Source organism: Sparus aurata, chromosome 19 (assembly GCF_900880675.1).
Source record: "Sparus aurata chromosome 19, fSpaAur1.1, whole genome shotgun sequence".
Classification (NCBI taxonomy): domain Eukaryota; kingdom Metazoa; phylum Chordata; class Actinopteri; order Spariformes; family Sparidae; genus Sparus; species Sparus aurata.
In genome coordinates, this window is record NC_044205.1 from 8420392 (window position 1) to 8442775 (window position 22384).

At 45.4% G+C, this 22384-nt stretch overlaps 1 protein-coding gene across 5 annotated transcripts; it reads left to right on the forward strand.

Moving 5' to 3' along the window:
- The first annotated feature begins 778 nt into the window (after nt 1-778).
- jcada (junctional cadherin 5 associated a) lies at nt 779-22384 on the forward strand. 5 transcript variants are annotated; one of them, XM_030398530.1, is made up of 5 exons: nt 779-922; nt 10729-11261; nt 13600-14541; nt 14907-18484; nt 20049-22384. In XM_030398530.1, exons 2-5 carry the CDS (start codon nt 10891-10893, stop codon nt 20081-20083), a joined length of 4926 nt encoding a protein of 1641 aa, XP_030254390.1. In that variant the 5' UTR covers nt 779-922; nt 10729-10890; the 3' UTR covers nt 20084-22384. The 5 variants fall into 5 exon arrangements, with proteins under 5 accessions (XP_030254390.1, XP_030254391.1, XP_030254392.1 ...); XM_030398531.1 differs by lacking the exon at nt 779-922 and adding an exon at nt 945-1224; XM_030398532.1 differs by lacking the exon at nt 779-922 and adding an exon at nt 2619-2817.

Here is a 22384-nt window from a genome sequence, read left to right on the forward strand (position 1 = left end):
TTAGAGTTCAGTGTCACTTTAATCGTTTCGGTCGCTTGGACTATAAAACACCACATCACAATTTACTAGGATGGAAGTGTCGTCATCCAGCGACTGACCAATAATATTGACGTCTGGGAATGACAATAACACATCTGCTGATGTTCTCATAAACACAGAATGTATGCTGCTCGATCAAACACTGATAGATGAATAAATAATATCATCGATCGTCTGTCCCGCTCAGCAAATGTTGATCCGACCAGACACAGTCCAGAGCCCGAAGAGATTCAGTTTATTGTGATGCATAACATGTCACATTTGAGAGCAACAAACAACCGGAGAACTTTAAACGATGATGATTTAGGTGATTAATCAACGAATTATCAGATTGTTGAGGCTCTGCGTATGTAAATATCTGGGAGAGCAGAACAATACGTCACCACTGTATTCATATAGGCAGCGTGTCAGGATGCACACACACACACACACACACACACACAGTGCACAACATCATGATTACATTTCATATGCAAGTCGCCTTCATCGGCTTGCATCACTCACTGTGATCATCAGAGTAATTGCTGTTTGTACATTAGCAATTACAATCATCTGCTAATAAACAGTCAATAAATCAGCAGGCAGACAGACAGACAGACAGACAGGCAGGCAGGCAGACAGATAGATAGGTGATGTTAATATAGAATAGAGAGTTTGATGCCTTTATGTTGAAGCTGGCTGTAAAGTGACCTTGTGTGTCCAGCTGCCTGCCTCCTGTTGGTGCTGGAGCAGAGGGATGTCTCCTGCTCTGTGCTGTGAGCTGTGTGCTCTGCTCTGTGCTGTAGAGGGGCTGTTCCCTCACAGATCTCAGCTCAGTCCGTCCAGAGCAGCGGCGGGGATGAGCGCTGGGGACTAGGCGGCAACGCAACGACGCATTGAACAGGTAAGAGCGGCTCCAGGTCGAGCTGTAACCCGCCTGTAACCCAGCCGTCCGTCGGGACTTGTGTTTTTCCCTACATTTCGCGACACATGCGGTCGTCGGGGGGAGGCTGAGAGAAGCTGCTGTGAGCCGCACGCAGAGGTGGACAGTCGCATCTGCGCTGCCTTCAACATTTCCAGCCGTCCCTCAACTTGAAGCCCAGCCAGCTGCCTGGGCGCTCGGCTGTCCGGCTGCCTCCTCCGCCTGTGCCGGGACCAGAGCGTTGAGGAGCGGACCGCGGCGCCGTGAGGACGCGGCATCAGAAGGTGAAGCAGTGGGAGGATGGAGGTCTTTAAGGTTTCACTTGAGGCGAGTGTGCGGTGTGACTGCCACTGTTTTGCGGACGCGCTCCTTTCAGCTGAAGGTTAAAGACTGCTGATGGAGCTAGCTGGGCTAGCGTTAGCCCCGTGTCTGCTGTGGAAGAGAGGCCAAACTCCGTCCAAAAACGCAGTTTTAATTGTCCGAGCTCAGCAGCAGAGGTTTCTGTCGGGAGGAGCGCTGATTAAGGACTGGAGGGAAATACTGCGACCGAGGCTTGTGTTCGGTAACATTCTGTGTCACTCCAAACACCTATTACTTGTATACTGTTATAAGTTAGAGAATTGCTTCCCCTTCAGTCTCCTCGGCAGTATTTCTTCCACAGTGGGCTGTGATGGGCTATACTTGCAGCTGGAGTTATAAAACGGAGACTGTTTCATTTAAAAATACAGTCTGCATAGTGGGTCATTCATCCGCCGAATTCACCCGAGCACCTCTACTGATTCGTAGGAGGTATCCGGGCTTCACTCAGGCATGCATCTGTTCCATACTGAAACGAAACCTTAAAAACAGACAGATGTTCGAACGGAATTCGGCGTGCTTTCTCCTCGCATCTGTGAACTGCGCGCGTTCGGGGGGGTGGGGGGGTTGCTAGGCTAGTAATGCTACGGCGGCAACCCGCAACGGAACCAGCGGGGGCTAGCGTCACGCCGAGCCTGTCAGTCATTTATTTCATAAGGACACGGTGACAAAACGGGTCGGGTCCAAGTCTTTGCTGGTCGGTGCCCCAGGGAGAGCCAAATGGCGATGAGAAAACGAGCTGCGAACAGCTCTTGGCAAATGGTTCGCCTAAGTTTAGATAGCTTTGATGTGTGCGTGTTGTCACTCTGTCACACCTGCTGTTCGCGTGATGATGATGATGATGATGGTGAGGAGGAGGAGGAGGAGGATGATGGCTGCTGCTGCTCGACCTCTCTTCTCCTTCCTCACGCAGCCTCCTGACCTCACTGTGAACAGCCATCCTGCTGTCAGTGGCCTGGACCCGGTCAACAAGGCGACAAGCTTAAGATTTTTAATACTGAAGGCAGGTTTTTACAGTGTAGTGATATTTAATAGCATGCGAGAGTGGACGGATGGAACAGCCGGCTCTTTGCTCATACCTCATACCTCACATCATGCCACAGTGTTAGCAGAACGCCTGGTGACTTTAATTTTAGTGGGTCTTGACCATGGATTGTTTCTGTCACACAGGGACCTCTAGAGGCCACCTTATCAGAGATTTCACCTGATCCGTTCCAACTTCCAAGACTGTGCCGCGCAGCTCTCATTGGAAGTGGTTCTGCCGTGGCCTCCGGTCTGATTGTTTTGGTAGTGTTACTTATTATGGAGGCACTGTTGGAAGTAACATTGCCTAGGCGTGATCCGCCCCTTCTTGCCAAGACCTTTCAGAGCTCATCGAGCTTGCATCAAAAGCTGTTAGCGAAGTGTCAGTAAAGAAGAGGGGAGGGACTCGCAGATAACAGCGGCGGAGGAGTTCAAAAAAAGCCTGCAAAACAGAGCCCAGATCAGATCCTGCTAGTGTGGAATTTTCACAGGGGAAGGTACGAAAGTGTGTTATGCGTTAGGTCTTTCACACATCCTTGAGACTGGGATTGTGTGTGAACACAAGGCCCTGCTAGATGCCCTGGGGTGGGGTGGGGTATGGTGGGACAGGGAGCGTATTAAGAAGGGAAGCAGCTCATTAATTCCTTCCAGCGGCAGAGGAAAGGGTTGGTCAGCGAAACTGGAAGGGGGGCCCTCCACGGTCCACATGAGATGAGTCATACCAGTTCAACTTACAGGAGTGGTCCGCGCAGCCAGCGATAAGTGTGGGCTCGGATGGCTTCCTGGTGTTTGCAGGCAGCCTGGTTGTCCCTGGGCTAGACTTTCCCTTTCCAGTAATCATGTGTGTGCATGAGTTGTTTCAGTGAGCACGACAGTCTCCCTTCTCTCCGTCCCCTCCGCCTGTCTTCGGCTTTATTTTTCTAGGCCATCAAGAAAATGAGTTTCTCTGCCATTGGGTAGCTATAAGCGAAGCCTTTGAAAGTCATCTGATGTTTGCCCGGCTACAGGGATCCCCTCGGAGGTCCTGTGTGATGTCACATGTGATGTCAGAGCAGAGGTGACGCAGGCAGGAGGAAGGAGGCTGGTAGATGAAGCCAGCCAGAAACGTGTGAAAGCTACTGACATCTGCCAGTGTTGCTCCGAGAGCGAGAATGCGGGGCAGTGAATCTGAGGCCTGAAACGCACGTTAGTCGTCTATATTGTTGAATAGCCGGTGGATGTTCACATGTCAGGCAGATGGCTGCCTGCTTTGTGATTTCTTTGTGTCGGTTTTATGTCGGCGCTCTGATGGAGCCCTCGAGACAACCCTCGTGTTTACACAGCCCTTTTCCAAATGCATCCGACCATCTTTCATGACAGCGTTTCATTCCACCTGTAATTTGCATCACAGTCAACCGTTAGCACAATTCCGTGTTATATCACATGTATTTTTAGATATTAGAGGTGGGAAATTGCTCGGTGATAAGATGCATCGCGGTGAGGATGTGGAAGATTCTGCATCGATGCCGTAACAGAGCATGAACTGGGGATAGTAGCCTGTGTTGATTGTTGATTTTCCGCCCTTCGATGGACAATGATGTGGTGAAGTTCTGTTGCCGCATTGCTCTGTTATATTAACTCGCGGGCGAGGACAAGTCACGGAGGTAGGCGGATATCAGCCGCGAATGGCAACAAAGGCGCCCACTATTTTGAAAGCGGACATCCAGACATATTTCAGATGCTGTGAACTAGGTGGGGAGTGAACCGCGTGAGACACACTATGTTTAAAATCTGCTTAACAAAAATGACCTACTGTGTCAACTGTTTTCACCCAAGAATACAGTGAGTCCTGCTAATCAGCCAAGAGCTGAGGAGGGTGCTGTCGACTCTGATACCCTTTTCACAGTGGACAAAAAAGCTGGACAAAAAACACCCATTAACATCTGGCTTTTGTCTTCAGTGTGAATGTGTAGAATCAGCATTTATCCCTGCGTCAGTTGACTCTGCGGTAGTCACGGGTGCATCAGCTCCAGCTCCGATTGGCTGTGATGCAGTGGCGGTTCTAGACCAGTTTTAATAGGGAGGCCAGGTTGGGGCCGGCTTTTTTGTTAGGGGGCACATACAACCCGGAAAAAAGGATAAATCCCTCATTCAGACAAAAGCAGTGTTTACAATTTCAGCAATTTTAATTGGGTAGTAAACTGCTGAGACACTTTATTTCTGCCTTTCCATTCAGAACAAAATCATTGCAAGAAATCTGTCATTGTATTATTAATGCAGACTTCCTGTCAGGGGGGCCACAGGGGGGTCCAGACTCAGAGTTACGGGGGCACTGGCCCCTGTTGCCCCCCCCCTAGAACCGCCCCTGCTGTGATGGAAAGACAGAACACCTGGGTAAGGCCTTTCAAATCCGCCTCTGTTCAAGCGGCGCTCGACCATCGTTCTGTCAGCACTTTGAGACTGAAGTCAAAGATATTAAATAAGTAAACCGCTGGTAGTGGCAGTAAGTGGCTTGGAGATGTCTCACTCCATAGCAACTTATGTTATCAGCTCCAAAAAAAAAATGATGTTCCTAATTCAGAATGTTTTTAAAATGTCTTCTGGATGTAGTCTCACGAGCTTTGTGATCTGGTGCTTCTACTCTTCGCTGACAAAAACTAAACAGAAAGGCAAACTCAAACGAGTGCAGCGACAATGGAAAAGGAGTCGAGCGCCTATTTTTAGCGCCTGTACCTGCTTTTTAAAACGCCTGCGTATACAAGTTAATTTTGGTTTTTAAAGGTGTATAAGACAGTTGCGTGCGGCGGAGTCATGTTTGCCATAGGCTTAGATCTGCTTTGTTCAAACAATATCTTTGTAGACTTTAAGCGCTCTTGTGGTGCACTGCAGACGGATTTATGTTGTTTATGTGTTGAGATGGGTCACATGCATCCTGGCATTGGAATGATGCAGCGATAATGACCTACTGTGTGAATGAAGGGGATGATAGAGCAGCCGCGTGCAGTGGTATAGAAACTTGAAGATGCCACACATTGAGATACAGCAAGAGTGATGATTCATTCAAATCACAATCAGGTGAATTGTAATCAAAATTAAATCATGAGGCCAGTGAAGATTCTCACCTCTAATATGTATACATTATTTAAAGGCTACATGACAGCTTCAGATATGTTGATGAGGCGCTGTATCTTGGATCTTGTCTTGCTGTGTCTGCGGTGGATTCTGCCTTTCCTTCTGTAAGGCTGTACAGGAGGCATGCAGAGTCCATCTGATTAGCAGAAAGCCAGAGTGCGCTAACCCTTTGATCACTGTGTTTCTAGCTGATAAAGCGTGCCACTGTCATCTCCAGCAAGCCCTGGACCTTGACAGACACTAATTACCATGAAGCCAGTTTGGCATGCTCAGAAGCAGCATGGCTTGGGAATAGTTCAGTGCAGGTGAGGCCTACTGTGCTTCAGAACAGTGCCTCCTAATAACCTCTCCTTTATGTTTTTGCTCCCCCCTTAATCATAAGGTAATTGTCAAACGCTGGCAGCAGCCGTGACGTTTGAATCTTCCTCCACATATGAGAGTTGGACGCGCTCAGTCGAAGGAAATCTCATGACGTCAAATTGCAGCTGACGTGAGTTAAGCCTGCTATACAATGGAAAATGAGTCCATTGATATAATTACCCTCACATTGTCAGTGTCTTACGGGTTGCTGCACATCGTTGCCACGTGCATTAATGAGCTATAAGCTGTACGGTTCTTGTGTGTAAACTCGTTTGTTACTGAGCATCTTCCTTCAAGCGCCGATACTGCAATCGGATAAATGTTTGGCTGGACTACTTTGTGACAGTCTGAATCGAATGAGAACCAGACCGTACTGTTTGGGACTGTAATGTGTTGGAATATGGTGGAACAAAAAAACAACACCCCAACACCACCCCACCAAATCCCCCCACCCCCACCCCGTCCCATCCTGCCTTTGATTTAGCTGCCAGCAGAGTCTGCCTGTAATAAGTTTTGGACTGAGGCAATGCAGCGGGAATATCTCAGCGGCCCACATGCTATTGTCTGTGAGCTGCCATTCACAAAAGCAAAACAACTGTTGCCATGGGAGACGCTCAACAAAATAACGTAAGTGGGTGTTTTTTGGCTAAACCTTTCCACATGAGCTAATTGACTCACAATGCGCGGGCCCAGCCTGTCGCTGCTCTCCACCAGGAGGGCGTGGATGCCTGGGAGAGCACATGGTTTGCAACGTGGTGATGAGCTCCCTTCAGCGAGGGCTTTTGTTGTTCGTATTATTTGAACAGATGTCCACGTGATAGTTTACAAACCTGATTTTAAACCTTCATTTTCCATCATTGTAATTGTGATTTAATTGCCCTAAACTGCATGGCTCCTAAGCCCAGTGGGATATTTTCTGATGGATGGTGGGTGTCCAGAGGGCAGATAGCTCCCCAGATAATATGCCTACACTTTATGTTGCTGAGTTACAGTCTACCTGAAGCTGAGAACATTGTGCTTCCTAGAGGTCAGTGTGCGGTAAAATACGGCCGGAGGTGTGTAGCTGCTTATTCCTCTGGCCTCTAACGTCTTTCCCCGGGACAGACAGAGATCCTGATTGGAAACATTTGCGACACTGTCGGCTCTCCTCCGTCCCCGCCACGACGCACTTCCTCAGGAAGAGAGACTGCACAGTGATGTCACATAGATAAACAATCAGCGGACCGTTGCTGGTTGCTGAATGTGATGGGCTGTCATCCCTGAGAAACCCCTGTGCGTGCACAGTCCTAACAGATGCAGGCCAGACACTAGCCAAGCACACGCCCACTTGGGTCAGTTGTTATAGATCCAAGGTGACTGGGAACAATGTGGCGGCGAGGTGCGGCTCTTGTGGAATATTTTGGGAAGCAGGATAATCGTCTTTTAGGTTCCAGGCTCTGGTGTATGAGATTTCTTTTTAGGTTCCAGGGTCTGGTGTGTGAGATGTCTTTTGTTGTGGTGTTTTTATGCTGGAGCCTGTTAAATCCAGATTTGTTTTTGTCTTCACTTTTCGGAGGGATGTGCTATTTTAACACATCTGTGTCTTCTTTGGGACAACATTAATCACTGTTACTCACTTTGTTTTGACCACAGGGCAGAAAAAAAATCTGTTCTTCTACTTTATGCTTCTTTTTACATGGACCTTCACCGCTGCTGACTATTTATAAAGTTTATTAAAATAGCCTGTAACCCATGCTTGCAATCTGGACTATATACTAACACCCTGTAACTCTGCAGTTCTGTCCTCCCTGAGGCCTGATCTAGGTTTCTGTCCTCCATTGTCTGCCACCCATGCTGTCCCTCCGCTTCTTTTCCTCCCCACCTCCCAACTATGCCCTCATCCCAGTTGGGCCATGAATAAGGAGCTGACACCAAACTGTCAACCTGCAAGCTGTCATGCCCCTGCAGCCTGCCGCTGGTGTAGCCCCCCCCCTAAAAACCTACAAAAAATGCTTGTACCTGTTTTTAATAAACAAGTTCACTTGACCTCAACAGCCGTGCCCTTACATGTGTGACTACATAGTAAATATAAACGATGTTACAGTAGTAGTGTAGAGAGACTGATGGGAGAAAATGTGGAGGCTGGTGTGAGGGTCGTCTGTAGGGAACCGACAGCCCTCATGTGGTTCTATTTATTTTTAGCTTACTTTGCAGCATATGTTATCCATAAACTGTATCATTAATTTCTCTCTTTGACTGAGCCATGTCATTAAAATGCTGCAGATCTGCCCTTTTTTTTTTCCAGTTGCCAAATTCAAGAGCCTGTAATGCCAGTCTTTTGCACACAAGAAAGCATTGTAGCGAAACACAATGTTGTTGTGTTTGGGGGGATGAAAGCCGGCCATTGTTGCATACCGTTGCTTGAATCCGAGGTTTTATTTGATATAAAATGGGTAATTCCATTGCGTAACGGCATTAGCAGTATTTAAACCGAGCTTGTCATGGGAGGGAAGGAGCAGGGCTGGGTTATGGGTGGAGGACTGAATGAGGGCAGGTCACTTTACCGGAGGAAATCCTCACTTTTACTGACGATGGATATAATCCTCATTTAGTGATGACACCAAGAGAAATTGCCTCAGATTAAGGGTTTAGCTGGATTAGATAGCATATGGATGTGCAGTTAAGACAGTTTAATGTGCAGCTATCATAATAAAAGTGAATTATCATATTAATAAACACAACCCTTGACCTCAGGCTCATTTAATTAAGCCTTTAATGGGATAGGGATAGTCTTCATCTACAGGAAGGAAAGTGATAGGCAGAATGCCAATCTGACTGATTTTTCAGTCTGATATTGGCTTCTCCCATACTGGTGTTGGTTCTTCGTTTAAAGAATCATAAAGATATTTGCATTGTAGAGAAAAATCTTCATCAGGTGGCTTTGGTTAAAGTAATCTGTAGTGACAAATGGCCACAATATAACCATCTTTGCTTGCTTTTACATATTTTAAGGGACACCACATGACATATTGAACATGGTCACTGGCCTGCTGCCCAGCTCAAGTTCAACCACAGTTCATAGAATAACACTCAATGAAAAACTGTATGTCCCAGGTCCACATGCTCATCTGGAAGCAAATTACATAAACCAAACCCGCCCCCCTTTTTTTGTTGCATTGGCATCGTTCACAAGAACCCTTCTTTCAAACTCAGAATTAGCCTCTCCTTGAGGAGATTACTCAAAATGCAAATGGAAAGAGTTAAACTCAACAAAAGTATTAACTGGATAAGCGCCAAGAGTCAATCCTCCAAAACTAACAGGTTTAAGGTTTTAAATGAAAAAGATAATCGTATTAGAGAGCCAGACATACAAAGGGAGTAGCATTTCACGGTCTTGGATCCCCTTAATCACCTGGTAGGCCATCCTAGGGTTCAGGTACAAGGAGGAGGGAGGATGGGAAGGAAGGAGGGAGGGAGCAGGAGGAAGTAAAGCGGGATGGTGATTCTGCCCTCTGAGTCAGGACTCCTTTCCTAAATGTATTTTTGTCATCTCTATGGGACTATCATGGCTAAACAAACGCTAAGAAGCAAAACAAATGCAAATCTGTTTGCAGCTGAATACATTCTGGTGAGGCTTTGTTGGCCGTCTGTTTTTCAGAACCGAAAACAAGCAATTTGGCTCTGCCATTCAACAATCATAGTGTGATTGGCTTTTAAACTGTCTGAACAGCATTTGATACTGGCAACGAGTCTCACGCTGCTGTTCCTGAATGCCATTTCTTATTAAGGACAGTCAGGTTGTTGGCAGTCTGTTCCAGTGGAGAGTATTGAATGAGTGGGCTGCAGCAGCATCTGTCCTGTCGACAAGGCAGCAAGCATGACTTCATCAAGGGCATTACATCATGAGCAGATGCACCCCGGGTACCATCAATTCGATTCCTCACCAGTCCTTGATACTAATACTTACAGTCATTTTTTGGTAAGAAAGCAAAAGTCATAATGCTAATTTACCTTTACATCATTGTAGAATATAAGGGTTTACTCAGTGTAATTGCAGTGTCCCATCGCTTTGTGGGATGCTTTGTCATTATTGGTGCCTGTAAAGACAACACATAGCCTATATAAACTACTATTATTCGTTAATTACTTTCTTGATTAATTGCGAGCTCTTTGAAATAGGAAAAAATAGTGACAAATTTCCTTCACAGTTTCCCAGAGCCCAAGGTGACTTTTGTACCTTTTGTCCAACAAACTGTCAAAGCCCTGAATATACTCAGTTGACTATCATAGAGGATTAAGGAAACCACCTGAATATGCAAGAAATATGCAAACCCCTATCCAAGATGGAATTTTTTTAGGGCATATAGCTGGAGAAAAAAAAAACATCCTCATCCTTTCAGACTTTAACCATAAAATACTTTTGAGATGAGCAGAAGATCGTCGAGAGAGAGGAATACAATCCCCCAGCTGCCTCATTGATGCAAAACATGAGCAGTGCTTGGCTGCTAACAGCTACCTTACAGCCACTGTATGGAAGTCTACAGGGAGCCCACTGTAAACAGTGACATTTCACTGCAGCACCAGCAGCCTTCTGAAAGTCTTGTCGCCACTGATCATCATGCTATTGACGGTTGTTTTTGAAGATGTTTTGTTTACCTCCCAGTCCTCCTCAGTACTGGACATGGGTGGGTTTGGTGTTGGTGATCGGAGATGGAAAGAGGGTTGTTGCTAGGAGGACTAGGGCAGGCGGTTAGGAAGGCGGGTGATCTCGGTTTTGTCGTCGCGGCTTAGAATTTGGGTTCGGGGGTCCTTTTTTGTTTCGTCCTCCCAACTGTCTATATGGGTTGGGACCCTTGACTGGACACGGGTAGCGGGGATAATGGTTTTATCGTCACGTTCTTTTCTCTGTTTCTCTTCCTGTCTCTTCATGTCGTCCCCCTCTGTCTTTTTTTTCCCAGTGATGGCCTCAGCTGCGCAGCTGTGCCGGTGATCCTGCCGCTGCATGTAGGGAAGAAGCAGAGACGCCTTGACAACCGACCTACCTTCCTCTCTCTCAAAAAAAAAAAAAAAACGGAGAGAAAGGAAAAAAAGAAACCACACCAGCATAAACAAATGCGACCATGTACAGCGTGGAGGACCTCCTCATCTCTCATGGATACAAGCTGCCCAAGCATCCAGCATCCTCCTCCACCCCTACCCCAGCCGCTGCATCCTCATCCCGCCAGGCTTCCTCATCCTCCCCGCCGTCCTACAGCAAACACCATGAAATCCTGGAGAACATGCCTGGCCCCAGGACAGTGAACGGCTATGAAAGAGGGCCCGTGGTGCCCTATAGGAATGGTGGCGGAACCAGGCAGCCACAAGCGTATGGTGGTGGCTGTCCCAACAACAACAATGAACCCAGGGACAGAAGCCAGTCCAGGCGTGAGGGGGAGAACCGGAGCCAAATTGACACCCACTCGTTGGGAGAGTCGCTAACCTCAGACAGCGGGTAAGACACAGGCTGGGCTGCACCTTGAGAACACTGATGTGCTCCAGACTGATCGACCCTTTTGCATGTTCTGCCCTGATTATGGTAGCCCTCACCCTTTATTGATAAATGACACAGTCATTTGTTGTTGTGGTGCTTTGATGGAGCAGGTTAATGAAATTAGATCAAAGAGTTTTGCATGGGGATTTCGCAACTACCCGACACTGCAACTCTTGCCATCTTTCTCTCTTTCCCCTTGTGTGTAACTTCCTCCAATTTCATCGCTATTTCCCTCTATCCTCCTCTTCCCAGTCAGGTCTTATGTAGAGGAGGAGGGATAATGTGTGCTGGAGTCTTAACCTGCCACATGGGACCTTGGAGTTGTAATCAAAACAGCTTTTGGGCAGCCCTATGTGCCCTATTTGAGCATGCCCAGTTCAACACACACACGTTTATAGATTTGTGAGAATACCCTTTTCCCCATTCTCTCCTCAAACATAAACGATATGCATAACCAGCTTCTACTTATTCACAAGCATTATACCTTCTTATATAAGGCATACCCCATCAATAATACAGGATTCTTATACGGTTTATTTAAATATGTATAAGGAGGATAGGCTATATTTAGCTTAGTCTGGAGTTATGCAATTGAAACCCTCTCGGGCAGGGACTGTTAGAACGTATGATGCTTCCAGAGATAGCATCAGGCTGCAGCCAATTTATTTTTTCCTGAAAATAGGAATGTTTAGATTGCCTATTTGCACCAGTTCAGGGGGTTAGTGTGCTGTAACCGAGACAAAGTCAATACAGCTGTTCGCATGTCCACACATTAGGCAGGCTTGTCAGATTTTTTCCTTTTTCCTTACATTCTGTTGTAATCTACATTCTGGCTGACTTTCTTTTTTTTTTCCTCTAATCCCTTTTGCCACCAGCCAGTGACAGAGCAACTGAAAAAAAGTCAAATGACCTTGAATAATGTCAGTGGTTGTGTCAGTGTTTTTTCACTTTTGGGTTTTATTCTTTGAGACCAGTAATCCGCATTTTCATGTCGCTGCTCTGCCAGTGCTATCAGAGCATTCTACTGGGAGTGTGGGAATTGCTAAGACATATGTTCTGTGTTTTCAGTCTGTTGTTTGTTCATCCCTCTTTTTTTCCTCTGATCCAAATCCGTTTTGCCTGGCAGCTTGAGTTTAGATAAGGAACAGACCTATCTTGGCATTCCCATTAGGCAGTGCTACTTAGACCCAATTAGACTAATGATGGTAACTCATCTTACATGAGATGTCCTTAAATTTAGATTGGTATTGCTACCCCCCTTCTTCCAGCAAACATCTCTGGCCAGTGATGATCATGGATGGAAATGTCAAGGACGTTCAGTGGCCTTGGCCTCGAGGGGCAGTACACATGTGCATGCGTCTCGTTTGCATTGTCAGTCAGTCAGTCACTCCACAAATAGCCTGACATGATCGGGCTGTATGCAGAGACCTATTGCGTCTTGTTGTCAGATCTGCTATCAAACATCTTCTCAAAGACATGGCAGGAGCTTTCCCTACACAGGTTTTTGTGAAATCCTTATAATTTTCTTAGATTAAAAGCTAAAGAACAGTGCAAAAGAGAGATTGTCAATGAAATGTCCTCTAAATTGCTGATCTGTCTTGGAGGACATCCGAGACTAACAGCCACAGTGTGTCATTGTGTAATGTGTTCATTATGTCCCATAGGAAATCACAATTACCAGACACTGCACTGCTACTCATGATCATCTGTCTCCATCTAGTGGGAGATTTTTTAATCTGTCCACATTGTATGCCACATCAGTGATTATTTTGCCTCTTATTCTTTGAAAGGTACATATTTATTTGCATTTAATAAATGTGAACTATTGTATTTCAGCCTTTTGATTGCTTTAATGTTTGATAGTGCTTAGTTTTGCATTGTCCATTGCATTAGCTCATCTTTGAACCAACAAAAAAAACCCAAAGGATCTCAAAGGTCAGGTTATGTTCCAAACAAACTAATTCATTCAAAACTTAGTGTGACCTTGATTGATGGTAAAAGTGTTAATGGCTGTTTTGAATGGCTATACTCCAAGGCTGGCTGAACTGCCTGCCATCATCAATCAACTATGAGGATACTTGCAGATAGTTATGAGCAGAATTTCATGTATGAAATCATTGTTAAGAACATGAAAGGTGACAAATGTGACAGAAGCTAAAAACTTTTTTATTAAAAAGCCTATAGCCAGTTCTGACCTCGGAAAGGTGTATGGGGGAATGGGGTTACAGACACTATTTGACCATCAACAGGCACTTAGGTTGAAGTGTACCAACAACTTTATTTGTGTGTTTCCTCACAGATTCTGTGATGGCACCAGAGGTCCTCAGTCACAGTCCAAGGACGTGTCGTACTGGAGGAGGAGAGGCCAGGACTTCACTGTGTTGCTAGACTACGCTGACTTCAGAGAGCCCCATGGAGGTGGGCAGGGGGCTTATGGTAGGCCTGAGGGCTCTCAGCAAGCAAGAGGCCAAGAATTGTCTGCAGAGGAGCGTCAGAGGGTGGCTCAGGAAAGGCAGCGCTGGGCAGCCCAGGCCCAGGCTCAGGCGCAGGCTCAAGCGCAGGTCCAGGCTCAGGCACGCTCTAGAGAGAGGGAAGCTGCTCTCCATCAGTGGAGGATGGTTGCTGAGAGGAAGTGCCAAAGCCTGGGGACAGATGAGTGGCGTCCAGCTGTGAGCTTTGGCCGCCAGCTGTCACAGAGCGAGGGTGAGCGTTGGGCACAGGAGCAGCAGCGGCTTCATGCCAGGACACCAGAGGGCATGGTAGTCCACCCTAGGACCAAAGCAAAATCCCAGTCCCTGCCTAGGATGCTGCAGCCTGAGAGCCTGCAATATGTGGACATAGCCTCTTCTGGACAGGAACTGTACAGGCGGATCAATGGCCACCCACTGTCACACCACGACCTGTACAGGGCGCCCCGCTGTCCGGAGAATGGCAGGCCGGCTAGTGCTAACCAACTCTCAATGACACCAAAGCCCCGTTTCACCCGACCCCCAAGACCTCCGTCCTATGAGATGCACCAGCAGATCAGGGGAAGCTGTGAGGTGTTGTCTGGGAGGGACTCAGTGATTTCCATGTCCCGGGACAGAACGCCCATTCCCATATCAAGGACAGTTGACCCCCAGTTGGACTATTTTGCACAGGACTCTGGACCTCCAGGATACATCCCTCCTCCATCATATAAAAGAGCTCCAATAATGGGAGGGGGGCGCCGGGGATATGGGGAAATTGCTGTTGACTACAGGTAAACTGCTGTTTTCTTGTGTTCATTTTTTGTTTTGATGTGAGAAATGTGATAGCTCCCCTCTAGGGCGGTTCAAAGCTTCTCTAGGTAAGTTAACCTTATAAGTTCTTTGGGGATATTTGTGGATATTTGTACCTCCTGTGCAATGAAAGTATACCCTATGTTGTATCCACGAAATGAGCTTTGCTTCTATTGAGTCCACATTTGCAAAAGTTGATGCCAACTGGCAAAACTGATACTGGAGTTTAGAAGTTAAATTTGCTTTGCTAACATCACTGAAATGTTTTCCTTAAACCCTCACTCTTTTGTAGTTGAAGTCACTGCTGCTAAGATAAATGGCAACTGTTCTGTTTTCACTTACTTAGGTACAGAGGGGACGTGTACCAGCAGATACATGTGGCTCCAGATGGATCTCACTGGTTCACCAGACATCCAGCTGGCTCCTGGCCTGATCCCCAGAGAGATAGGAACATCCCTGGGCAGAAGCAGCTTTACCCGGTGTATACAACCCAGGAGCACCCTGGTGGAGGGATCCAGTATATCCCATTTGATGACCCCCGCATTCGCCATATTTCCTCAGCCCTGGGTGGCAACTCCCTGACGGACGCTGACAAGATCCGCCACATCCGCAATGAGCTTCCCAGTGTCACCGTGTCGGAACCTGTGTCCGACGACAGTGCCTTTTTGCCCCCGCCATTGGGGCCTTTCATCGCTGCCAAACTGGCAAATGATCCTAACCAGACGTCTTCTAGCAACTTCGACAATGACAATAACAGGTGGCACAGTGATTTGCACAAAGAGACTGTCGATAACTTCCCAGCAACTGACCAAAACTGCAACAACAGATATCCCAAAAACCAACGTCCTCCTCCGTCTCCCTCTTCAGCTTTCCATGCCCCATTAACAAGGATGTCTTCTCACCAGGGGTCCAACTCAGATCAGGTCTTTGCAGAAACCATCACCCAAGTGAAGAAAATTGCCCCAGATTCAGGGCCAGAGAACAACAGAAACACAAAGAGAAGAGTGAGTGAGACCATCTTCTGCCTTGTTTCTGTCCCTGTTCACACACCGACTAACATTAACAAAGACTTAGCGGCAGATCAGAACAACAATGAGACAATGCCAAGCCTGACTGTCACCAGCGCAGACACGTTCGCTGTGGGCCTCAAAGAGAGCCTGAATGTGCGGAGTAAGTCTGTGAATGAGATGCCCATCAGACCCCACTACTCTCATTTTCACACCAGCAGCACATCCTCAATGAGGAACTACAAGAGGGCTCCTCTAAGGAAAGAGATAATAGATGCCTGGGCACTTCAAGCCAATGAAGACAAAGAGTTATGCTATGCCGGGTCCTGGCCTGGAAATCAGTACCGTAACCAGGAAACACAGACTGGATCACCTTTGACAGTGGTGAAAAGTCCAGAACCACAGAGTCCTCCTAGGGGTCAAGAGCCTATTCAGTCTGTGTCTGACATAGCCACAGACAGTGGTCTGGGGACCGACACTAACTCCCCTTATGGTTACCCCATGGCAGGCCAGAAAAACCTCCATCTCTCTAGCAACAGCGCCTTCTCCCGTCTCAGCCTCAGCCCAACACAACCGTCATCACTTCAACCCCCACCTCAAGACCCATCCTCGCAATCAAAGACACCGGATGAAGGGGACCAGCAGCCATCGTCTCCCAGGAAGAGCAGCTCCAGTCCCCCAGAGAGTGCAGAGCAAGTGGCCTTTGGTCAGTTCCTCTTAAAGCCAGTGAACCGACGACCCTGTGATGCCATTGGTGAACTGGAGAGCATTAATAAGGAAATGGAAGACACAATCAGCAAGAGACCCAATGTTGGTCACTGCATTGATGATATAGATGGGTTGAATAAGAGATTAGACCAGTTTAAATCAGGAGCACATTACAATGCTGGTCCAGAACCTGGCAGAGAAGCCATTAGTCTTCCTCCAATGCACATAGAAAAACCCAACATAAAAGTCCGATCTAGGTCCTTGGCTTCTACTGCTGATCTGGACTCAATGGACATTAGGAGTGCTTTCTCCAGGACACAGGCCAACAACATACCACCAACAAATGAGTTATCATTACTCCTCAACCCGAGCCCTAGAGACACCTGCCTTCCATCCTCACTACCCCTACACAATGAATCAAACCTGCTCTATAGACAGGACATCCCAGTCCCTCAGGAGTCCTTGCTTCGAGATGTGGGGTTAACAGTCTACACAGAGACTCCTGGTGGTCCTGGGGAGCCAATGCACCGCTCACTCTCAGTCCCATCTCCACTCGATCATAAGGAAGTTGTTCAGCCAGTGCAGCTGTATGAGTGCAAGACAGCTCCTGTTAAATATAGTGGTAGTCCTGAGCACAATTCAAATAAAGAGCTTCAAGCTGAGGCAGAGAGAAATGCTAAATCGTTCAACATTCCACCACCCAGGGGTGAGGTGAATTTAACCATCTGTAGGAGCAGGAGTGAAAGCAGCCGATCGCCTCAGAAGGAGAGGTCACCACATATCACTAGATTGACCAGGGAGGTTTCTTTTGTGTTTGGGATTGATGATGGTGATAAGAGATACGCCATGTCTGAGCCTCTCACCTATAAGAATGAGTCAACCATTGCAGATAGGCACCTAGAGAACTTACTAATCCTGGAGAAAGCCAATTCTTTACCAACAGAGGATCTCAGCAACCTGTATGAGGTCAAATGTGCAAAAGGTATCCCTGAAAATGAATCCATTGAGCAAAGGGCTGCTAGGATCCTGGGTATATCTGTCCCAGTGGAAGCCTTGGGTGTGGCTGACAAAGAGTCAGAGGACAACCAGGACGATAAAGACACCACTGTAAGTGAGAAACTACAAAGTCAAGGTATAGTGACAGAGGAGGTGATAGGAGAGTGTGAGCAAGTCAAAGAAGAAACCTTGATTATCCAGGAAGCAGAGAGAGAGGAAGTCAAGGAATCAGGATCAGGAGTGGACCACGAAGAAGGAGAAAGACTAAAGCACAGCAGCAACCACAGTGATGGTGAAGACAATGAAGACACAGCGATTCAGTCCCTGGTTGTACTGGACATGCCTGAGTTCCCACCCAGTAAGCTCCCCTTATCCCTGCCTGTCACCCCTAATGAGAAGCTAGCACTTAGCATGTGCAGTGTAGAAAAGAGGGAGCGAGGTGGAGCAGGCAAACTAATTGAAACCCTGCAAGATAAGCTACACTCTTCCGCTTCTTCATCTGCTACATCTTTGGGCAGGTCAACCCCAGACAGGATGGCCAATCTGAAAGAGCTGGACTCAGTGTCTCGAATAAGACACCTCAGTAAGGGTTCGGACTCTGAAGAGAGGGATGGTAGCAGAGAGGAGACTGAAGATCAGGAAGAGACAAAGGAGGAAGCTGTAGAGCAACCAGAAGAAGAAGAGGCTAATAGCGTTGAGGCAGAAGGAGGGAATGAGGAAGAAAACCCTGATGATCACAAGAATACATATGAAATGCATGACAACATGGGAGATCATCAAGAAGCTTGTAAACCTAAAGAGGAAGTGAATGAAGAGATATGTGAGAAAAAGCAAAGACACGAAGAGGATGCAGAAGAGATGAATGTTGAGATAAAAGCAGAGAATGAAGGGAGTAAAGAAGAGGTTGTTGAATTAAAAACAGAAGAGCCACAAGGAGAGGTGGAGCTGAAATGTGTTGAGGATGACAAAGAAAAGCCTGTGGAGATGGGCAGAGATAGGAAGCCTTTGGCAGACGTCACTAGAGCTGAGGCGGCACAAGGCACTATCGGAGGAAAGTTGCCCAAACCAAAGCAGCGCACCAGGCTCAAGAAGCCTCCCCTGCTTCCTAAACCTCGCAGTGTTCCCAAGAGAGAAATAATGCTACCACTCAGCTTCAGCACTGGGACCTGTGGCCCCTCAAATATGGAGGAAGAAGAGATGCTCCCTGTCTCTGGTGGGTACAAAGAATTAAGACACGAAGCTTATATATGCTTGTCTTGCCATTAAAATGAAGCAGCATCGCACTATATTATGGCTATTAGCTATGTTTAAATGGGTTGGGCTCTCATTCTATTGATCATTTCAGTGTGAGTTAGTAAGAGTGATATCAGTGTTTCTGTAAACATCACCTTGACAGGACATGTGTTGTTTGCAAGTAGTTCAAGCACATGACTCCTAAAAAATAGTTTAGTTTTTTTTTACAAATCTGTGTATGAACAGTATGTATTGAACATATGAGATTTACAACAGGATCATTAGTAAAGATCAGAGGTGTTGGTGGGTTTTTAATCAGTGGGTCTTTGGACTGAGCTGTTTCCTACCTGCTTCCAGTCTTTGTGCTAAGCTATCAATATTATAGCTATCAATCCTCTTATCTCATTCTTAAAAAGAAGGCGTTTAAGCATATTTTCTAAATGTTAATTTAAAGGTGCCCTGTGCAGCTTGCATACCAAAGACAGCCAATACTACATTCCTGCAGTAGCAGAGGAATGCGCTTTCAGGACTGCAGTTTCAGGACCCTAGTTTAATACTTTTTGTCATAGTTTTGAAGGTTTATTCCACCCAGAAATTACTTTGTGACGTATTTTGTATAATTTTAAGGGTTGAAGCCACCAAAAGCATACTGATTCATTATTTATAGTTTTAAAGGTATTACCAAGGAACAACAAAAAAGACAAAAGTTTGAACAGAAGTTATACGTCAGCTGAATCAAATCTCTAGCTCAACAGGCCTTAAGACCTCTGAGACAGAGACACTTTACTTTTCCTGACCCTTCAATATTCAAACCTCAGATTGTGGAGTAGTTAACAGCACTACTTACCACTTGAATGGTCATCCTTCTGACTTAAATTGTTCGTGTATCAAATAAAACTTCATTCACCTTTAATACGCACACATTTGTTTTCCATCTTACTCTCGTCTACGTGTGTACGTTACACTCTATCGCCAAAGAGGGTAGCTGGCTCTGTGGTGAAGCTAGAACTAGGGTCCTAGAAATGCGGTCCTGAGATTGAGGTCCTGAAGGTGCAGCCTATTAGATATTCCATTTATGAGCTCCGCTGTTGTTTTGAGAATCAAACATGAGGCCATGCTGCAGGTTTCTGCACTCATTTGTTAGTTCATCATCTTTTTTTTTTAGATCCCCTTTTGTTTTGCTTTTAGTTAAGCAAGCCACTGTGGCTGTTGTATATAGCATATTATTGCTTAAAGTAAATATTGTTTCCTGTATACCTCATACCTGAACCTACAAGGCAACGCAATGCAAGGCTGGTTCATAGGATTGGAATAATATGTAATCATTGACAAATTAATTTCACCTTTGCAATATTTGTGCATTGGCACAATACAAACCCAACAGGACCCCGCGTTTCAAAAGATTGCTCTGTAGTACTGTGTACTGCTGGCTGAAAACTCCACAGGGAACCCTTCTTTTCCACCCTTTTTCAGGGCAAATAATATTGTTCTGACTTGTTTTGGATTGGGTTGTTTCATCTTTTCTCTCTCGTTTTTCTCATCAGACTCCTACGACCCCAGTCGAGTGGAGAGAGTGTAACCTCTGACACTGGCTTCTCCACTGTGGAAATCTGTCTTTCTCAAGTTAACAGCTTTTTCCAACAACAAAGGCTTTCATCTCACCTCACGACTTAGTCAGCTGTGACCCCTCCAATATTGTTACACATTACTTCTCACAGAACTGACTGTCCTGGTGCTGCGAGAGCATTTTTACAGCCAAATAAAGGCACTGCTGGTGCCAATTCTCCAGGCCTTTTCAACCTCGGCGTCCTCATCCTTCCATTCTCTCCACCTCTCAGAAAGTTGATTTGCTCAAGCAAGCAGACTTCCTTCTTTTGAAGTTGTCTTCCTTTGCTTTTGGAAAAATGCATGTCATTATTCCCGTCTGCGCTTGGGCTCCTTCTCGAGCTTGGGTGTTGAAATATGAATGTAAAAGTGCTTCTGCTCAAGAAACAAAAGAAATGTAACGGATAAAACAAGGAGAAGGCAACAGTATTGCATTACAATCAGTATTATTAACCACACCAAATGTAAATAAGAAAGAGTTATAAGATTTTATGAAGAATATAAAAATCAATTTAAGACATATAATTGCTGAAGAAATGTATATTTTCTTATCTATGTTAAGAAAAGACTAGATTTTTGGAAGTGTAGTCTTTGGGTGTGCTACTAATGAAACCCTGTGCTCTTTATTCTTATACTTGTGTGATAGAGAATGTACTCAGAGAGTCTGGATTGCAATGGGAAAAACACTGTGGTCCTTGAATAGTTTCACTCAAGAGCAATATAGTCGTCTTATACAAGATGTTCGTGACATGATTTGAGTAGTAAGTCTCCATTTCAAGGAGCTGATCGCATTTAAATGTCGTGCTTTAAAGCTCTACCTTTTGGTACAAGTGTTAGGTTTGCACTGCTGAGATTATTGGCTTAATGTTACCAGTGAGCACCTGATAATCTCTTCAAATACTCAGAGATTACAGTTGAGGGATTCATATTTGCACCCTCCCTGTTCTCCGGTGCTGTCGGCCTCGGTCTCATCATCAGCAGTCGCAGCGTGTATCACAACCGTCTGATTTAAGTGTTATTTTTGTTAATCCTCATACTGTTGAAGAAGAAAATCTATATTTTGTGGCATTAACAGAAGTCTATATTTAACCGTGGAGTTTATTCTTTGTTCACATCTTGGTTTCTGTGTGATTTCAGAAGTGCTTTTTTGCAGGAAACGATAGATGTAGCTATATTGATCGCAGTGTGCCTTGTACACACTGTTTCTGTGGAGAACTTCATTTGTGTGTAACACATCCAGTGTTGTTGGTTTTATGAATCCTGATTTAAACTGGACATGAGTAACTCATTTTTACTTTCATGAAAACAGAAACATTTGGAGTTTTTTGGCAATAATAATAGTAATAATGATAATAATAATGTTTAGCTGAAGAAGCTTATATTGATGCTGTACAGAACATTGCTGTTGGGATACTAATTGCAGTATCTGAACACGTTCAATAATTTAATGTTGACATATCAGTGCTTTATAAGTTGTGGGCATAACTGGCAATTGGTTAACACTCACTTTACTTATGGGGTAGCAATACGAGAAATTAAAACACATACCAAACCAAACTTTATGCTATGCATTGGACATCTACATTCACTGGGTTTAGCACCAAAATTATAAATTAAAAACTGCAACTTCTGGTTTGCTTGTTTGACTCGTCGATCCAGCTGTGTGTGATGTTGTCGTTGGATCTGGATGTAGACACGTTGCATGGAGGTGGCTCTGACTGGAGTTCATCGGTGGAAGCTCAGTGCGAGGTTTTGTCTTTGTCCTGTTACCAGCCCAGTACCCATACCTCTGTGTTCCAGGTAATGTGTTATCTGGTCGTTCTCGTAGGTCTTTTTGTACTGCAAGTTCTTTGTAACATGATATAGACTATTGGTGCACATCTTGCTTTGATATTTTCTATTTTCATACAGAAGTATGTACAGCTTCTTTTGTATGCGCAGCATTTTTTTTTTTTCTCTCTTTTTTTGTGCATGAAATGCGTAAGAAGTCACACAGAGAAGGTGTATTTGCATATAATTGCATTTGGTACTATATAGTCTATCCAATAAACAACTGTTATATTTCATATAATGTATATTTTATTTTCAAAAAGTTATGCTACATATTTAAAACAGAACAGGTATTTTTAGATTATTGTGAAAAGGGAACTGTTTGTGAAGGCACAATATTTGTCTACATCTGAAATGATCATTAAGAATGATCAGATATAGAGACAACTGTGTGCTGTTGTACAGTTACTGCAGAGTATTCATAAATAAAAGTCTTTGCATGAAA